Below are 19,663 nucleotides of genomic sequence, written 5' to 3' on the forward strand. Positions count from 1 at the left end.
CCCATGTTGAAGTATAAAGAAACTGCGTCTTTGGTCTTGGGAGGTAATGTGTTAGAGTGGTACTAAAGTCAACAGACTGAGCCCCTCTCCTGTGTATCTTCTGGTACACTTGAGCATGTGTTAAGCACTGCAGATGACACAAATATGTCTCCTTAACATACCGATCAGTTGATTTTTTTTTTTGTTTTTTCTTTAAGAAAAACCCCCTTAAGAAGATCACTGAAGGACAAAGTAAGCTATGATAGAAGCCAATGAGCTCTCATCAAACTACTTATTATTATATGCAAAGAAAAACTCTGTTGAAGTATTTTGCTTTTACAATATGAGCAATATTTAGATTTATTTACATTTCTTAATTGGATGTGGATTAGAAAAATGCTCATTGTAAGGTGTAGTGGAGAACTATTGTGCAGGAAGACTACTCTATTTGCACTTAACAATATGGGTCATGTTTTATTTATAGTTCTATATAGTTCTAACACGAAAAAATATATTTTGTCAAAATATATTGTTCATGAGACACTAAATATAAGTGACTTTTTATCTCTAAACCACTGTGCACAGCACACATGCAGAACCTTGTAAATCGGTACACTGGTAGGGCATGTTTGTTATTAGCAATGCATAAGTATGAACAGTAATTATTAATAATAATTATTATAATAATAATAATACATTTTATTTAAGGCGCCTTTCAGGGCACTCAAGGTCGCCTTACACAACATATAAACAACGATTTAAAAGAGCAAAGGACACATACAAGTGCAATAAAAATTAAAAATAAATAAATAAATAAATAAATAAAATCAGAAAACTGCAGGGTGGAAGACAAATTAAAGTGAGTATGAGAGTTTGAAGAGGTAGGTAGGTATTATTATTTTGTAAAATAATAATACAAAATTCATTAATACAAATGAATCATTATGGAACAACACCCTGGAATCAGGGTCCAAACCAAATGGGAAAACAGTGTCAAAAACGGATGTTCATCTAAAAATGTCAATATTTGTAGAAACACATTTATAACCAGATATTTCACATTTTATGATTTTCATACACCCAATACATAAAAAAATAACAGTAAGACAATCATTTCTCACATTAACGGTTTATTAATGCTTCAAGGCATGTGGCAAGTTTAGGCATCACAAAAACTCAAGGCAGCAACATCACTTCCATTCAATAACACAGCACACACCCACATGGGCTGGTTAGACATACTTGAACCAGTGCTCATACACGTGTTGTACAAGTGCTGTGTGCAAATAAAACAATCTAATCTAATCTAATCTGATCTAATAAATGCAAACATTTAAAAGCTTATATAAAAGGGAACTATGAACTCTGTTCTTGAGATTAAAGAAGGCAAACAATGCCTGGGATCCAATTTTGAAATAAGGATCCATATTATCACAAGTCTATGGTGAGCAGCTGCAACCCATTGGGCTCAACACTTTGCTGCTTGTTACATAACACAAACAATATATCATGTAAAATAAAATAAAATAATGTAAACAGACCTTTCTGCAGCAAGAAACTCCCTCGTGAACATATTGGTTAACAATTGTGTTAAACTTGAGGTTGACAGGTCAATCAACCAAAGTAAATCTTACAGTCCTCTTCATCTTCATCCACTATTTGAAATTGTTAAACCACCACCCTAACAATCCAAAACATTGCCATGAGGCTCAGTGGTTGAGTGGCTTTTGCACCATAACACCTTTCATGAAAATTATAACAATCAAAAAACAAGTTGAACAGTTGACAGTTGACTTAAACAAGTACTGAAATGTGCAGCAAGTCAACCACTTTGCTAAACGTTTTCCCAGTTGGATGTGTCTATCAGTCCAATAACAATCACTTGAGCATCTTAATTTTCAGTACTTGGGCTTTTGGTGAAAGCTTGGTTGTGTCCAGTTCCATCAGGATTTTCTGAAACACTTCGAATGTGCACTTGAGGTCTTTGGGGTAGTTTAAGTTCAGCACATAAACCAGTCCAAAAAGCATCACATATCCAAACATGACACTTCGTAGGTTTTGCAGAACCTCCATGCCTTCAAGTACAACACCAACATCTGCAGGCTCGTCTCCAGGATCGGCTCCCTCCACCCAAATGACATAGATGCCCATTGTTGTCTGTGCAATCCCTGATTCAGCCTCTGCACTTTTGCTGTCCTGGAGGATAAACAAAAAGAACAATGAGCTTTTTAAGGCACACTTTCAGATATGTAGGATCATTCAAATGTATATATGTAAAAAAAAAAAAAAAAAAAAAGGAACATTTTTCAAAACCTCACACAAAAAACCCAGAAAGACCCTAAAACTGAACATATATTTCTGTCTAACCAACCAGCCCCTATGCCTACCTGAACAGTTTTTATAAAATTATCTAAACTCACCACTGATGCCTACTAAGTTTGCCGCCTACTAGTAGGCTACTTTTGTAAACTCTTGACAGCTCCCACTGGAAAATGTGTACATATCAAGTTTAAAGTGTTTCTCAGTTCTTAATTTTTTTTTATTTTTGCTGTAGAATTTTTTTTTTCATATTGCTGCAGCCATATAATTAAAGTGATAGTTGGGGTTCTTACCCATGTTAAGTGTAATAAATCTGTAAACCTTGACCTATCAACTCCTTCCCTGTTGAGAACAAGCGATTCACAGGGACTGTTCTCCAAAATGAATAAGGAGGATCTGCCCCAGCAACAACACTATTTTGAGCAGCAACGCACAGCTGGAAAAATTATTTTAGGGATGCTGAACAACATACGTTTGTCATTGAATTGTTAGATGCTCTTTTCAGATCCCTTGCTTCCAAAATTGTGGAACTACTTTCTGTCCTAGAAATGCCACTGTATCACCACTGTAATGAATTGACTGTAGAATTTACAGCAAATACCTGGCAAAAAAGTTGCCAATAAAGTCTTGTAAAATTGCTGTTTATAACTGTAAAAATAATTACAGTATATAACCGGATATCTTTTACAGGTTTTTGTTGTACATACAGTACAGACCAAAAGTTTGGACACACCTTCTCATTCAATGAGTTTCCTTTCTTTTCATGACTATTGACATTGTAGATTCACACTGAAGGCATCAAAACTATGAATTAACACATGTAGAAATATGTACTTAACAAAAAAGTGTGAAACAACTGAAAATACGCCTTATATTCTAGTTTCTTCAAAGTAGCCACCTTTTGCTCTGATTACTGCTTTGCACACACTCTGCATTCTCTTGATGAGCTTCAAGAGGTAGTCACCTGAAATGGTTTTCACTTCACAGGTGTGCCCTGTCAGGTTTAATAAGTGGGATTTCTTGACTTATAAATGGGGTTGGGACCATCAGTTGTGTTGTGCAGAAGTCAGGTGGATACACAGCTGATAGTCCTACTGAATAGACTGTTAGAATTTGTATTATGGCAAGAAAAAAGCAGCTAAGTAAAGAAAAACGAGTGGCCATCATTACTTTAAGAAATGAAGGTCAGTCAGTCCGAAAAATTGGGAAAACTTTGAAAGTGTCCCCAAGTGCAGTCGCAAAAACCATCAAGCGCTACAAAGGAACTGGCTCACATGAGGACCGCCCCAGGAAAGGAAGACCAAGAGTCACCTCTGCTGCGGAGGATAAGTTCATCCGAGTCACCAGCCTCAGAAATCGCAGGTTAACAGCAGCTCAGATTAGAGACCAGGTCAAGGCCACACAGAGTTCTAGCAGCAGACACATCTCTAGAACAACTGTTAAGAGGAGACTGTGTGAATCAGGCCTTCATGGTAGAATAGCTGCTAGGAAACCACTGCTAAGGACAGGCAACAAGCAGAAGAGACTTGTTTGGGCTAAAGAACACAAGGAATGGACATTAGACCAGTGGAAATCTGTGCTTTGGTCTGATGAGTCCAAATTTGAGATCTTTGGTTCCAACCACCGTGTCTTTGTGCGACGCAGAAAAGGTGAACGGATGGACTCTACATGCCTGGTTCCCACCGTGAAGCATGGAGGAGGAGGTGTGATGGTGTGGGGGTGCTTTGCTGGTGACACTGTTGGGGATTTATTCAAAATTGAAGGCATACTGAACCAGCATGGCTACCACAGCATCTTGCAGTGGCATGCTATTCCATCCGGTTTGCGTTTAGTTGGACCATCATTTATTTTTCAACAGGACAATGACCCCAAACACACCTCCAGGCTGTGTAAGGGCTATTTGACCAAGAAGGAGAGTGATGGGGTGCTGCGCCAGATGACCTGGCCTCCACAGTCACCGGACCTGAACCCAATCGAGATGGTTTGGGGTGAGCTGGACCGCAGAGTGAAGGCAAAAGGGCCAACAAGTGCTAAGCATCTCTGGGAACTCCTTCAAGACTGTTGGAAGACCATTTCAGGTGACTACCTCTTGAAGCTCATCAAGAGAATGCCAAGAGTGTGCGAAGCAGTAATCAAAGCAAAAGGTGGCTACTTTAAAGAACCTAGAATATAAGACACATTTTTAGTTGTTTCACACTTTTTTGTTAAGTATATAATTCCACATGTGTTAATTCATAGTTTTGATGCCTTCAGTGTGAATCTACAATTTTCATAGTCATGAAAATAAAGAAAACTCTTTGAATGAGAAGGTGTGTCCAAACTTTTGGTCTGTACTGTAAATTACAGCAATTTATTGTTGTTTTACAGGAAAACAACACTTAACTGTAATCTAGTTTACAACATTATCTTGTATTATTTTCAAATTACAGAAGTTACCTGGCAACTTGAGTTGCCAGGTAATAGCTGTTAATACTTCACAATACAACATGTTGCTGTAGAACGTTTTTACAGTTAATTTTTGTTTTTTACATTAGCAGCTTTGCAAATTATGCATATTGTGAAGTGTTTTGAATGAGACCAGGATTGCTTTTAATCCAAAATTCATCAACATTGCATTAGATTCTCATAACCTGTTAAATAAAACTACAGTCCGAGCTGCAAAATTATAAACATTTTATTATTAAAACTCAGTTCAGTTTTACAAAGGTACAAATGCAGCAGGCGTAGTAACAAAACATTACACCATCATTTGTATTCTAGGTTAAACAGAAACTGTCCAACTGGTGACACAAATCCATTAGAACATTGTCCATTCAACAAGTGGGGAAGTTGTTTGTATATGACTTACACTCGAAGCCATTCAAAATCCATCAACCTCCTGAGGAGAGAGGGGACGTGAAGATAAATGGAGTTTCTCTTCTTCTCCTGCACCTTCCCACTTTTTTGCCACTGGTAGGGTTGAGTCCAATGAAACATCTGAAATCACAAAATCACATGAAAAGAAACTTTATGAAAAACTGCTCTCACAGCTGCTCTACAAGAGAGTGCAGAATTGTCATTTCAGTTGTGCTGTCCAGGCAAGCTGAACCAGGAAGTGGCCCCGCAATGCAATGACTAATACAGTGAAAATGTAGGGTCATAACGGTTAAAGGGATAGTTTGGATTTCTTGTCACAATATTGCATGAGTTACTGACCAGTAGTGATATAGTTGCATCGACATAACCTCAGGTAGCAGATCCTCTGGCTGGAAATTTCCCGACCATCCCCGGCTTGGAAGGACAACAATACCCTCAAACAAATCACACCAACATCACATTTTAAGTGTCCATAACAGAATACACCAAATTAAGTTTATTTAGCTGCTTCACCTGCTTTTAAACTGCTCCTTACATTGGAACTATTTTGTTTGTGAAAAACATTCAGGATATGCACTGGAGCCTCACTGCGCAGGCCACCGAGAGGCTCCAGTGCATAGTAATACTGTCAGTCTGTCATATACAAAATTGTCCCAAAGTAAGGAGTGGTCTGAGGGCACCATAAAGCGGGTAAAATAAAAATAACTAAATATTAATTTAATATGTATTCTGTTGTGGAACACTAGACATGTTTTGGCATGTTTGTTGTGGTTTAAAATGTTCTTTGGTAATTGTCCCAGTTTGCTGCTGCTGCTGTTGTTGGGCTGGTCAGGAGATCTCCAATTAAAGGACTCTCTGCCCAAGGCTATGACCATGCAACTACATCACTACTGGTTGGCAACTCGTACAGCCTTGTGACCATAAACCCGAACTAACTATTCCTATGACTCTGTTTTCCACAACAAAGCGACTTATTTAAAACTTGTCTGAGTCTCATTAATACGCCAATGAACACCCCCCCCCCCCCCCCCCCCCCCCCCCCCCATAAATAATTGAATGATGGTCAAAGGTCATGCAAACCTCAATAATTTGGAAGTCTATTTTTTAGTTAAAAAGAAAAGAACAAAGCAAGTTTGCAGTTAATTCACCTAAATGCTCAGTTTATCCTAATGCAAACTACTTTCAAAATGTCTACCATTGTTACATAAAGAAGTGGTTCTGCAATGGGATAAAAAGCAATTAGGTGAATAATTGATAACTTACCCTTTTTTTAAACTAAAAAAATCATGTTAAAGGGATTTGAGTACACTCATAAGTCTTGATTGTCTTTTTGTGCTTGCGAATGTCAAAATAAAATCTCCGTTACTCATGATGGCAAACTTTACAAAATAATGACTCACAAGTATTCTACTTCAAGCACATAGTTACCTTTGAATGAATTCCAGTGTGCAAGATGCTTGCTCCTGGTACACAAGATTGAAGTTGTAGTAGCTTGAAAACAAAGCTGCCATTCCAGCCACGAAGTTGGGATGTGGAGGCACAACCTGAGCCTCGATGCTCAGCATCCCAACGGTTGCTGTGAGCACTTCACCTAAACATAAATAAACAAATGGTTTACATGTAAATGTTTTTTTTTCTGTTGCCTTCCACATAAACATATCCACATGTTAAATTAATGTGTGTCCTTCATACAGTCTTGGTCTTTGCAATGCTTTACAACAGATTAAAAAAATATATACACTACCTAAGACAATAAGTCTTGGAGAGTCAGGAAGCGGTAGTGTTTGTTCAACGTCAGCTGCTATTGCCAACGCCTAAAAAACAAAGAAAAAATATGTTAAAAATTGACATTTTCCTCAGCTCAACTGTTGACTGTTGTTGGTAACATGATCATACACATATAATTTTCCGAAAGCTTCAAACTATAATAATTCCACACTTACTGTCTGCCTGTAATAAACAGTGTTTTGGTTAGGCGCCTATTCGAATGTTGAAAGTTTAGAGTGTATAAGGGCTTAAAACAATATGATGAAAGTATATGATGACAATTCTCCTGCTCTATTATGTCTAATAAGTTGTTGCAGCTATTGTTGGGTTGATACCATTTGTTACACAGATTTGGTGTTAAATTTAACAATTTTTGACCACTCAAAAATTGATAAAAATGGTCAATAATTCCACCAGAATACCACATTAAGACCAAGACCTTGAGGAACACCACAGAAAATGCGTTCTGTCATTTGTTATCAAAAACATTTGATATTTTCAGATGCAAGAACTGCATTTTTCTGTGATACATCATCATCACACATGAATTGGGCTCATTGAATTCAGTCTCAGCTTTCCAGCCAGACCAAATGTATGCAATTCCAAGACTGTTTAGGGACCCCGGTGTGCAGAAACATTCAAATACACCATTTTTAGAACAGGTGAAAATAACACACGTGCACTGTATGAGAAAAACTGCATGGGATTATCATAAACCAGGCATGTCTGTAAAGGGGAGACTCCTGGTTTTAATTCAGATATCTTGAGTTGAGAGGTCAAGGGACCCCTCGTTTTCACAAACATTAACGATAACAATAAAATAGAGACATCAAGGAGCCGGCTTAATGTCGGTCTCTAGTTCACAGAACAGCTGTTACAGTTAAATATCAGCCGAAATTAAAAGGTACGACCCCTGAAAAAAATTCAGGGGTCGTACAAAGTCATACATTATTATGATTTAAACATTGTCTGTTAAATCAAACAATATGTTAATGGAGTCTGGAAAGTAGTAACGCCGGCGCTGAAGAGTGTGTATTTTCGGAGCAGTGAACTTGGGATAACACACCGTCTGACTTACGTTATGGGCTTTCGGTTCAATAACAACATTTTTCGAACTATTGTGACTTCGGAATAACATTAATGGGCCGTCTGCAGTCCCCCTGTTCTGCAGGCGATACGGCTAATACATGTCACGTTAAGTCAGCTAGCTTTAGCTTCACCTAAGTTGACTTTAGTTCGCTAGTGTTAGCTAAAACGGTGCAGACGGACGATTATTACAGTCAGTCACACACAGATTAAACAACATTGTTCTCACCGAAGACCTGACTCCGTAGTGTGGCCTCCTCACGTTGGCGTTCACGGAGGTTGTCTCACCGTCGGCTTCGTGTCTGCTTCATGCCTGAGTGAAGTCCAGCGTTATGCTCAGTTTACACTTAAATAAATATGAAATAGGTTAACGTTAGCAAACGATGTCTGGTCGCATTGTAACATTATATCCGCTGTACTTTGACTTTGATTTACCATTAAACTGCTTCGTCTTACATTGCTTGTTCAAAATGTTTTCTGAAAATTCTCCAGCTAGCTAACATTAACTTGTGGCGTGCACCAGACTGATACAGGGTCAAGTTAGGTCAACTAACGTTAACAAGTTTAATCACATTTTAATTTTGTAGGCTATTTATAATAGTATACTTACGTATTAATGATGAGTGGAGGACAATGCCGTTGCTCCTCTGCAATCCGCCATCATCTTCTTCTTCAAACCCTTGTGCAACATTCAATTTCAACAGTAAATACCTGTACTACTGCATTATTTACAGTCAATCGCAATTTACCTGTATTTTACCAATATATTACTGTGGAAAAATGCAGTCAGCTACTGTAATTGTTTTGGACCCATAATGCATTGCAATATACAAGTAAACTTTGTAAAATGACAGACCAAGAAGTTACTGTAAAATTTTACTGTAGAAATTACAGCAATTTGTTACAGTATGTTGTGCATCCTTAAAAACATTTTTTAGCTTTGAATCACTACTCAAAATTGTCCTTTACTGGTCCAGATCCACTTCATTTATTTTGAAGGAACACACTCCTGATGAAGCGCTTGTTCTCGTGACAGGGAAGGAGCTGACTGGTCAAACTTGGAGGATCTATTCACTTTAAAATGTTCAAGTGTACTGTAGGTGTTACTGTTTAAATTTGTCAGGAATAATGTATTTGTTCCATATCTACACAAAATCTGAGATCAGCATATCATGAGTGTTTCATGATTCTGATCCATAATTTCCATACTTTGTACTGCTAACTGTTTTATACTTTACCATGGCCATTTACAGCTGACAAGTTTCTCATTTGTCTTGTAAGACCAATCATGCTTCACACTGATCGCTGTGTAGTTTAATCTTTCAGTGTACATTATACAGACAGCCTAAAAGACAATTAACAAATCTTTAAATGTTAATGTATCTATAAAGCAATTATAATCTAAAGAGAGTAGGCTTACGTACACTTACCATGTATTCTTTGACGACTGTCTCCATGTCTTCATTGAGGTAGACACTTAGGCTCCTCAGGACACATTCGCGCTTGAAGTTTATGTCGTCATTCTGAAACAAGCATACCAACAAGATCCCAAAGAAAATGACATTAGTCAATGCATTGATTTACATTTGAAGTAATGCTGCATTTTAAAGTTTAAAATTTAGTAAAATTTTAAGATTAGAGCAGAAAGTCTGTACTTGCTGGACCCCCTCCCTAGACATGCTGATGACAATACTTTGCTAGAGAGAAATTGTTTGTTGTATGTGTGTATTAAGCTGCTTTAATACAGCAATCACTGAAGGCGGTGGTGAATCTTTGGTAATATGAATTCATAAACCCATATTCGCTACATGAAACCACTGTAGGCCTGCAAATCTGTTTAACGTTTTAACGATGAGGAGGATGAGCAGGAGGGGGAGAGAAGAAAGAAAGACAATTCCTAAGAATTCCAGTAGCATTCCAGCAGCTTGTTGCTTAACACCTTAAAAAAATAATCCATAAAAACACTTACTCTAGCCGTCTGTGCCATTATGATGCAGATTTTCCGTCCGGCAGATCCTCCTTTGGCACGGAAAACCCTCATCAGGTCATCAGTGTATCTGTCGAGTTGTCCAAAGAATTTTGATATCAGAGGAACAGTTGTTATATGCATGAACTCCATGTTGACCTGAAAGAGAGGAGAAAATACAGGATATAATTTACTTTAAACAATATGTATTACACTGAATGCATTTTACATCTACATTTCTAACAAATGGGTTAGAAACTTACTTCACTAACTTCAAACAGTGTTGGCCATCTGTTTCGGACCTCTATAATCATTGGCTCCTGAAGAAATTCTTGTCGTCTGTACGAGAAGGTAAGCTGCATCTTTTCCTTGATCACTTGCCTCGTTATTCCTTCTTTTTTACCTCAGTCAATAGGGCAAACCTTTCTGCCTCTAGGCTGTCTGTAGTTTCTCCTCTTGGATGGCTTGGACAGAAATTAACCTCTGCCTACCCCTTGCAAGATGAACTTGACTGATATCTGGATACTTCTGCCTGAGAGCCAACACAACTTCCTTATTCAGAACATCAACTTGGACTGTGGAGACATTTGTAACCTCCAAATTTGATGTACTGAGACTGGATGAATATATCTGATAACTTATCAATTGCTGGTGTTTGGCTGCCAGTGAGAGTGCAATATTCCTGAATTCCTTATTTGTGTGTCGGGCAACTTGTTTGAAGAAGCTGTGTTTAGCTTCAAACCTCATCGTCCATACACCTACGAGAGGCCCAAAGCACCTGATCAAGTGTGGGCAATGCTCAAGATAGTGGTGTTTCGGTAAAATCTTTCCGCCTGGGTTAAGCTCAAGTAGTCTCTGTCTGTGCTCAGACACTTTGACATCAAGATATGCAATTGTCTCATCAGTGTGAACAGGTGCCACAACTAATTCTACAATTTCCTTTAGGTCTAATATCACTTGCCAAGCAAGCTCACCTTCTGGTATCAAGTCTCCTACTAGGAATGGAAGCAATCGTCAAAAGGTTCTTCCAACTTGTGAATGTACATGGACAATCTACATATACACACGGATACCGGCAATTGCGGCCATAGTGGCTATGTTTCAACCTAAAATGTTTTAACAATTCATACCTGGTAGATAATGAAATGTCACACTTTACATGGCCACATTCACATATCTGTGAACAAAGACAAAGAACAATTTATCAGTTGTGCAGTTATATTGTATTAATAAGTGTGATCTGTCAGCTGTATAGTTAATCATTAAAACACAGTCAGCTAGTTTGAAAAAAATGCACATAATTTACAGGGTCATGTTTCACATTTATGGATTTTTATTGACAGTTCATTGTATTTGCAGGGGAAAATGTGTGATATATAATCTGAAAGCAGTATTTCATACAGGATTCAATCAAAAGGGGGGTTTAACATATATATGTTAAACCCCCCTTATAGACACATATATATCATATAGTCATTTGATCTATTGGATTTTCTGTGTATTATAGATCAATGTCTTTGTAGCCTACAGTAGGTACTACTTCAAAGTGGCCATTTCACTTGCGGGGAGCGAGATTCACGCAACGCCTGAAATGTCAGTGACAACTGTAGCCACTAGGTGGAAGCATAGTACTGAATTGCAGCTCAAACGATTTTGGGACAATTCCACATTTGACCACAATGTAGCTGCAATGGAGAGTGGCGCTGTTTTAGGCTACAGGTAGAGTGAATGGAGAGGGGGACTGCTAAACCTTATCAGATTGATTCAGACTGATTGTTTCACAGCGGTGGGACACCTCAATTATCTGGGTGACCTTGGATAATCACTTGTGCTTTCTTTGTTTTACAGTAAAGCTAAACTACATTAGTCGTTTTTTAAGGAACATTTGTTTACTGGTAAAATTGCCGACCTGAATTATTGTCCCAGTCCGCCCCCGTGAGCCTATATCACGGCCTGACTGGATGTTGCTTAAATATAAGAATAGCCAATAAAAATATCGGATACCCTAAAGACATCTGAGGTTGTGATTTTGGTCGCTCGCTGCAGCCACGGCTAATAAGCGGAGGCAGAAACAATTACGCACAGCCTGCAGAAGTTTCGACGTCCATACAAGCATTTAAGAAATGATTCTTATCAGTTCCATAATTCAGAGAGGATTTTTACTTAACGAAAAAATGTATAAAGATCAGTTCTTAGGTTGAAGACACGACAGCAGCACGTATGTCCAGACGCTGATGTGTGTTATGACTGATGTATAACTCCCCTGGTAGAGCAGCTCCCTCAGCAAGCAGAATCTTCTGCTAGTATGAGTTCGAATCTCTGTAAAAGCAGTACCTTTAGTTAATGTGTTTTCATTTCTTATCATCATTATGATCACATATAGCTCCAAGTTTGAGCAAATAAATGAGCAAGTGAGCATTAATTCTCCGCCGGCCGCGGCACCAGCTTTCCTGCTTGTGTACATAAAATACATTAAATTCTGACACCACAACTGTAGCGTACCGAATATCAATAGATGATAACCAGAAAAAAAAAAAAAAAAGTTCTATTGATCTGATTCACCGGCTTCATGGACGTCGGAACTATTTTCTGAGAGGGGGCGGGGGAAGCACGCACTTTTGTCAATGATTAAGGATTTGATTTAAAGTTATTTTATAATGGCGTGCAGTTATAAGAGAACTAGATGGATGAACACGGCATCTTCATTGTTAAAAAAATGAAACTCCAGGAAGCTCCCCACTGCGTAAAAACGCAGCGCAGCCAGGAGCTGCACCTCCGGGCTGAGGGCAAAATTGCAGCGGGTTGCTCTCTGGATGTGTGGAGACACCGAGTGATCAGCCGTTGGATCTCCGCACGGGGCAGCCGGTACTTTGCCTGGACAGCCCGGTCTGACAGCACGTCCAGTGGGGAGAAGTGCTGACGCACGTATGCATTTATGTAAACCGTCTGGCTTTGCGCACGGCGACGCTGTTGGTTCGCAGCGAGAATGTGCTGTATTGCAGCCGTGGTTTATCACACGCGCGGACTTTGGCAATGCATTTATATAGAGTAGCAGGTGAAGCCTCTCTGGATGAGGTTCCGCTGAGTTTAATACATCTGTTTCCTTGATATCTGTGAAATGCCACAGGGTTGTTGTATTTTTATGTGTAGTACTATAAACTCATATGCAGATGCGTGTGGAAAACTTAAACGTGTAATTCAATAACAAGTTTTTTTTTTCTTCTTCTATTAACTTATGTTTCTTGCGCCAGTGGTCCGCAGCTGTGAGCGCATTTCAACATTGAGCATTGTTTTATTATTTCGAAAAGTGGAGGATGTAAATTTCCCTGACGCGCTTGATCACTGAGCATCTGGTCGCTAAGAAGGCTGTTAAGAGTGGGTCAGCTCGATCTTACATTTCCTTCTTAGCGAAAGATCTTCTTAAGCTAAGAGCGACTCTGGGAAACGCATCCTTCTTTCACAGCGTTCTTAAGAGCGCTCCTAAGAAGATCTTAGCACTTAAGAGCTTCTTAACGAATCTGGGAAACGCGGCCATTGGCAGGGCCAGACACAGCTTAATGAGCTTCTCCACCTCCGAATGCAGGATGGACACATCCTGGATGGTGCTTACTTCTCGTCCCCTATACACATTCCTCAGTATGGGGGAATGCAAATGTTAAGGCATCTGGAACAAGTTCGCTTAACTGGAAAGACCACATCCATCCCCCACACTTTTGAAAAGCTTGCTACGCCAGCGCCCCCACCCCCACCCCCACCCCCGCGCGCTGAGGACAGCATAGAGGTCTGCAACAAATACATTGATCACTTGGCCAAGGGATCTCCTCCTGCAGGGAGACTGCTTCAGGGACTCAGTCCGCTTCAAATAACCTTCTGTATATCCGACTACTGTGAAGCTGCTGATTATGTATTTTAATAAAGCGAGAGAAAACTGTCTGACATGACATGGCATCGTTCTTCTTTCTATAAGCCTGTTGTAGAAAATATAAGGAATAGAAAGCACAAATATTTGTGTTAAATTCTGACACCACAACTGAAAGAAAGAAAGCCGGTCATAGACGTCGGAACTCACGCACCCCATCAGCCTCCCTACCCACGGGAAGATACGAGAAGTAAGCACCATCCAGGATGTGCATATGGACCTGGTGCGCTCCGAGGCGGAGCGGCGTTTTGATCAGGAAGGACTCCGCATAGCTGCAGGGCGAGAGCAGGCAGTTCTTGAGGCGGCTCAGGGAAAACGAGTGGATGTGGGTTCCTCGGAACTGACCCCCTTTCCACGAGAGAGGTGGAGAAGCTCATTAAGCTGTGCCTGGCCCTGCCAATATCTGTCGCGGCATCCGAGCGCTCTTTCTCAGCCTTGCGCAGGCTGAAAACCTGCTGCGCACCATGAGGCAGGAGAGACTAACACATTTGACCGTTATGAACGTTCACAGTGACCTTATGGATGAAAGCGATGTCTCGACCCTGCTTAAAATCTTCATCAGTAGGTCAAATGAGAGAAGGTCCACTTTTGGATATGCATGAAAGCCCTGAGTCAGGAGCGCAGACTTTTCTTTTTTTCATTCAAGGGTACAAATAATGCCGTTATGTTCCTTAAATGGCTTGATTTAGTGATCAAAGTTTCATTTTCTTAACAATAAAGATGCCATGTTCATCCATTCTAGTTCTCTTATAACTGCACGCCATTATAAAATAACTTCAAATCAAATCCTTAATCATTGATAAAAGTGCGTGCTTCCCCCGCCCCCCCTCTCAGAAAACAGTTCCGACGTCCATGAAGCCGGTGAATCAGATCAATAGAACGTTTTTTTTCTGGTTATCATCTATTGATATTCGGTACGCTACAGTTGTGGTGTCAGAATTTAATGTATTTTATGTACACAAGCAGGAAAGCTGGTGCCGCGGCCGGCGGAGAATTAATGCTCATTTGCTCATTTATTTGCGCAAACTTGGAGCCAAACGTGATCATAATGATGATGAGAAATGAAAACACATTAACTAAAGTTACAGCCTATGCGGAGATTCGAACTCGTATCAGCGGGTGATTCTGCTTACTGAGGGAGCTGCTCTACCAGGGGAGCTATACATCAGCCGCAGTATTTTCTTGTATCTTATTGATCACCGACCAGCTGACACATCAGCGTCTGGACATACGTGCTGCTGTCGTGTCTTCAACCTCAAAACTGATCTTCATACATTTTTTCGTAGTAAGTAAGTAAAAAGTAAATAGTAAAAATTCTCGCTGAATTATGGAACTGATAAGAATCATTTCTTAAATGCTTGTATGGACGTTGAAACTTCTGTAGGCTGTGCGTAATTTAAAAGGCTTCATAGTGAAAAAAATCATTCATCTCATCCGCCATCAACATCATCAACAACTCACTAAGTTTGTCCTTGCTAGAGGGACCCTGTAGCGACAGGCTGAAGGAAGGAGTTGGAATGAGGTGTGGAGTGGGTGAGGTATTATTAGCTACATTCTTGTATTAAAGCAACAACGAACAGAAACATAAATCAGGCAACTCGGTCCATTCCCGTTCATGGTCACTGCTCCCTGCTGCTGCATGTTGTCGTCCTCCTGCTCACAGATGCCACCTGGTGGTTGTTTGGGCACATTGCCGCTTCTCATGAAAACACAATTGATCCTCCGCTAAAAAGGTGCGTGATTCACGCGAGAATCACGCGTGAACTCGGCCACAACGAAGTAGTACCTACTGTACATACTTACAAGATCGAAGAGGTTGCCCCAGCAAACACCAAGAAAAGATGCTTCAAAGAATTAGGCATCTGTAAAAGACAAATGGTTCTAGTTAGACACCAAATGCATTTAACATCCTATTCTATATTGTGTGAAGTTCTTTTGCTTAAAAAAATCAAAGGCAGTACCAATTTATACATAGGCAAATTTTTTGAATAGTACTCAAATTACCAAATGTTGTCCCTTATATACTGTAGCTTATGCTTTTGATCAAGTAAAATATTTATAGTTGACAGAACAGTCTGCACCACTCTTTCAGTGTAGTTAACAAGTGTAAACATATTTATGTATACAGTATATGTATACACATGCATTTCTTTTCTTTTTTTTAAAACACAAGATACTAATATGAATGTCAAGATTAACAATTCTCGCTATTTTGCTGGAAGCAGCATTTTACCTCCTCCCCAACCCCATTAACAGTTTTCAATCTATCCTCCATGCTCTGCCTTCTCTGCTTCCCCAAAAGCAGCTCTGCTGTGCCCGCAAACAGGTTCATTAACGTTTGTTGCAATTTGAATTTTAAGCACTTGAAATGGAAATTAAGTCGATAAATAAAGTGGGCTATGTGATGAGAAGCACATTTTTAATAATGGTAGGGTTGACAGTAGGAAAATGTAACAAGTTAAGTCCATGCAGAAAAAGACTATTAAACAATATAGTTGTAGGCTATAAGTTACCCTTACATATGTAGCCAACGTAGTCAAATGCTTATGAGGCTATCGGGCTGATAATAGGAAAAGTCCTTCATTCAAACTGTAATTACTGAATTGTATTAATTAGTCAGACCTGGAACGTTAGTCAACGAGCTAACTAGCTAAAGCTAAAGCTGATTTATTAGAACCACTTGCAACTGCTAGCTAGTAAACTGGATGAAAATGACGGAATTATTGGATTTAATAGTCAATGTATTGGTATTCGTGTGATAAGATATCAACTCCACTAATAATAATAATGTAAATGCACTGATAACTGGATTGTTAAATAGGATGACTGCAGATATAACTTACCATGCTGCAGGTCACAGTCCAAGCTGCGGGTCTCTATGGTGTAATGGCTGAGCGGTTGGCCAACGAGCCTAAAGCTACATTACCGCCACCTACTGGATGGCAGTTTCCCGCCTCTAAACGATTCCATTTCCTGAAATGTATAATGTAAACTAGTTACATACATTTTAACTAATTGAATCTTGTTCCATGGCTTGCCATATTTAAACCATGTTCATACGTTTGAACTGAATAAATTGAATTGTTTTCACAATTTACAGATTTATGCTGATTCTAAGGAATTTGAATGAATACATTTTGAAAATTTGGTTATTTAAATAAAATCAAATGAATGCAAACACTTAATAATTAACTATGCCATGATTCATTTTTCTGAGTGTGGAAGGGTTCATCCCAGCAACCTGTGTCCTCTCCTCTGATGGGAATCAGGGGAAAGAAACAATGGAGAGTTTTTTCTCTTTTTTGCCTAAGACTAATCTTTGCTATGTATCTAATTCCTGTTCTGTAGTCATGCTGACTAAGCTCAAAACTGGTCACAGGTCACTGCTGTCTTTTGCAATTGCTAGCTAAAATACATAGCTACATTAATAGTGTAATGGAGACTCTATTGCCTAAGCTCATTCTTTTCTATGTATATATATTTCTGTCACCATCTGCCATTGCTAGCTATAGTGTAGACCAGTGGCGGTCTAGGAGGGGAAGCTCTTTTTTTTTTTCATTTTCCGGTCGACAACATTCACATTATCTGCCATGATGTGCAGCTTGCTAACGCTAGCAGCTGGAGCTGCTGCGCCAGGCTACTGTGAAGTGTGACCGCCTGTGAGTGTGAGTGATCATGACGGGGGGAGAAGCTCCGCAGCTGCCGCTGCTCGTTGGGGAAAGAAACCGCAGAGTAACAGAACAGAGTGGCCAAACACAACGCTAGTCGTTTTTAACAAAGACACAATCGCTGGGGATCGGTAAAGTCTCCGGATCAGTTCAGAACAACAGAATGAAAAACTTGGAAAATGCTCCGGTGGATGTTTATTCTTCAAGATCGCTGATTCGCTCATTAAGCTGTCAATCAAAAAAGGATTCCGCTTCAGACAGCTCATCCAATCATCATGCAGAAGCCGAGCGTCCGGGCCAGCCCACTGCCCCATAGACCCCCAGAGACGCTGAGCGTCCGATGGGCGGGACAAAGCCCAGCATTTATCCAATGAGCATCTAGTTTCGCTGCAGTGGAACAACCCGCTCTACGCTTCCCCATTGAAGTCAGTAGAAGCTGAGCGTCCGACTGTGTAAAGCGCTGTGGCGCTGCGGGGATGAATGAGAAGGAAGTTGCGCCGGTTACCTGTGATAAGTAGCTGATTCTGAACAAAAGTTGAAGGCTTTCTAGCGCGTATTTAGTCAATGAAATGTACACACAGCAGTACATATTTCACCACTTTTTTTTTTTTTTTTGGTGACATTTTAGGGGAAGCTGAGCTTCCCTTGCAGTCTTAGAGCAATCGCCTCTGGTGTAGACATTGAAAACAGGGCACTGCTGTCATCAAGCTATTGCTGATGAGGATGTCAGTTTATAAAGCATGTTTATGAGTACAGTCAATGAATACTACACTGTTGATTATTAGCTGCTGGTGTATAAAGCCTTTCCATTGCTGATTGAGTGCTGTGGAGATGAGTCTGGCTATGCAAGATTCATACATTTCAACCACATAGGGTAACTCTTTTCTGGCCATTGCTGGCTGATGCCTATTAACTGCTAACAGAGTATCAGTGTTTCGACCCATTCCTGGCTAAAGCATATTCAATGCAAACATAGGATTACTGTTGCCTTGCCATTGTGGGGTAAGCTAACAGATGAATGTCAGAAGTAGGGGTGGGTAAAAAAAAAATATTCACATAAGAATCATGATTCTGATTTCCCATGATTCAGAATCTATTCACAAATGTCAAATATCAATTTTCTAGATGTTAATTGGTAGCGTGATGTTGACGGTATGAAAAAGGCGGAACTAAACTGCAAGGGTACTGCAGCACCTGGAAAATTAACAGCGCACACATCCTAGATTTATCTTGAAGTTCTTCTTCAAACAAGGCAGCCATTGCAAGTGTTTCTTTTATTTAATGGCTGGATAATTACCTTTGCAAGACAAACATTAAGCGGGCCACATGTTGTGATGTGATTACTTCTTATTGAACAAACTGGTGAAGAAAAATAACGAATCAGTCTCAGTGTCTTGTACAACGATGGCCTTCTGGATCTAACAATGCAGCAGAAAGGCTGCTGGATTTATAAAAATCAACAACACCCCTTATTATGTTATCCACATACATGCATGCATGCTTTCAAACCAATTAAGTCGTTAAATGATGCTCTTAACTAAAATGCTCTTTTACACATAAAAAGGTTGCAGATTGTTTATCTTAATTAGGGTCCGGGCAGCTAAGCTGCCAGGAACCTATTGTATTCCTAGGAATTCTTTCTTTCTTTCTTTCTTTCTTCTTCTTCCGAGGAAGTCATACTTCCCATGGGCGAAAACTCACCAAACTTTACAGAAATGTCCGGCCCCATGCCAGATTTACTTAATTCCAAGGACATGTCAATATTCCTCCTGGGGGGGGCACAATAAGCGTTTAAATTTAAAAACTTTAAAAATACCTACAAAATCAACAGTACATGCTACAGTTTTGAAACTTTCACCAAACTGTAGCCCCAATACTGCTGAAACTTTAGTCCACTTAAACTCATTACAAATTATGAAGTCCATCACTCAGTTTTTTTCAAAACCTGTAAAACTTATAAAACCTATCTCCTCCCACAATTTTTGCCCAATTGTCACCAAACTTGCTAGAGAGCATCTTCAGACCGTCCTCCACAAAACTTGTTTCTCTGATTTTTGATTTATCAAAAATTAAGCCTACAGTGCATCAAAATGTTTGACTGTA

The 19,663-nt window shown here is 39.6% G+C and overlaps 1 protein-coding gene across 6 annotated transcripts; it reads right to left on the minus strand.

The window, feature by feature from the left end:
- Nucleotides 1–1,115: 1,115 nt before the first annotated feature.
- On the minus strand, nucleotides 1,116–16,959 carry LOC311252491 (uncharacterized protein). 6 transcript variants are annotated; one of them, XM_084345683.1, is made up of 13 exons: nucleotides 16,736–16,959; nucleotides 15,696–15,754; nucleotides 11,104–11,150; nucleotides 10,237–10,505; nucleotides 9,977–10,132; nucleotides 9,438–9,530; nucleotides 8,618–8,686; nucleotides 8,237–8,353; nucleotides 6,899–6,968; nucleotides 6,583–6,745; nucleotides 5,494–5,588; nucleotides 5,147–5,274; nucleotides 1,116–2,175 (listed from the first exon to the last, which is right to left on the minus strand). In XM_084345683.1, the coding sequence occupies exons 4-7, from the start codon at nucleotides 10,333–10,335 to the stop codon at nucleotides 8,621–8,623; spliced, it is 414 nt and encodes a 137-aa protein (XP_084201809.1). In that variant the 5' UTR covers nucleotides 10,336–10,505; nucleotides 11,104–11,150; nucleotides 15,696–15,754; nucleotides 16,736–16,959; the 3' UTR covers nucleotides 1,116–2,175; nucleotides 5,147–5,274; nucleotides 5,494–5,588; nucleotides 6,583–6,745; nucleotides 6,899–6,968; nucleotides 8,237–8,353; nucleotides 8,618–8,620. The 6 variants fall into 6 exon arrangements, with proteins under 6 accessions (XP_084201809.1, XP_084201810.1, XP_084201808.1 ...); XM_084345684.1 differs by lacking the exon at nucleotides 5,494–5,588 and having other exon boundaries at nucleotides 8,237–8,320; XM_084345682.1 differs by lacking the exon at nucleotides 5,494–5,588.
- Nucleotides 16,960–19,663: the final 2,704 nt, after the last annotated feature.

This window comes from Pagrus pagrus (assembly GCF_965226575.1).
Source record: "Pagrus pagrus genome assembly, chromosome: 23".
Lineage (NCBI taxonomy): Eukaryota > Metazoa > Chordata > Actinopteri > Spariformes > Sparidae > Pagrus > Pagrus pagrus.

Excerpts from the sequence above, each read along its gene's own strand:
- LOC311252491 (XM_084345685.1), bottom strand. The coding sequence starts at position 10,335 with ATGCAGCTTACCTTCTCGTACAGACGACAAGAATTTCTTCAGGAGCCA. Across the intron at positions 10,133-10,236 it reads CACTGTTTGAAGTTAGTGAA|GTCAACATGGAGTTCATGCA; the intron begins GTAAGTTTCTAA and ends CCTCTCTTTCAG. Across the intron at positions 8,687-9,437 it reads CAGTCGTCAAAGAATACATG|GGTTTGAAGAAGAAGATGAT; the intron begins GTAAGTGTACGT and ends ATGTTGCACAAG.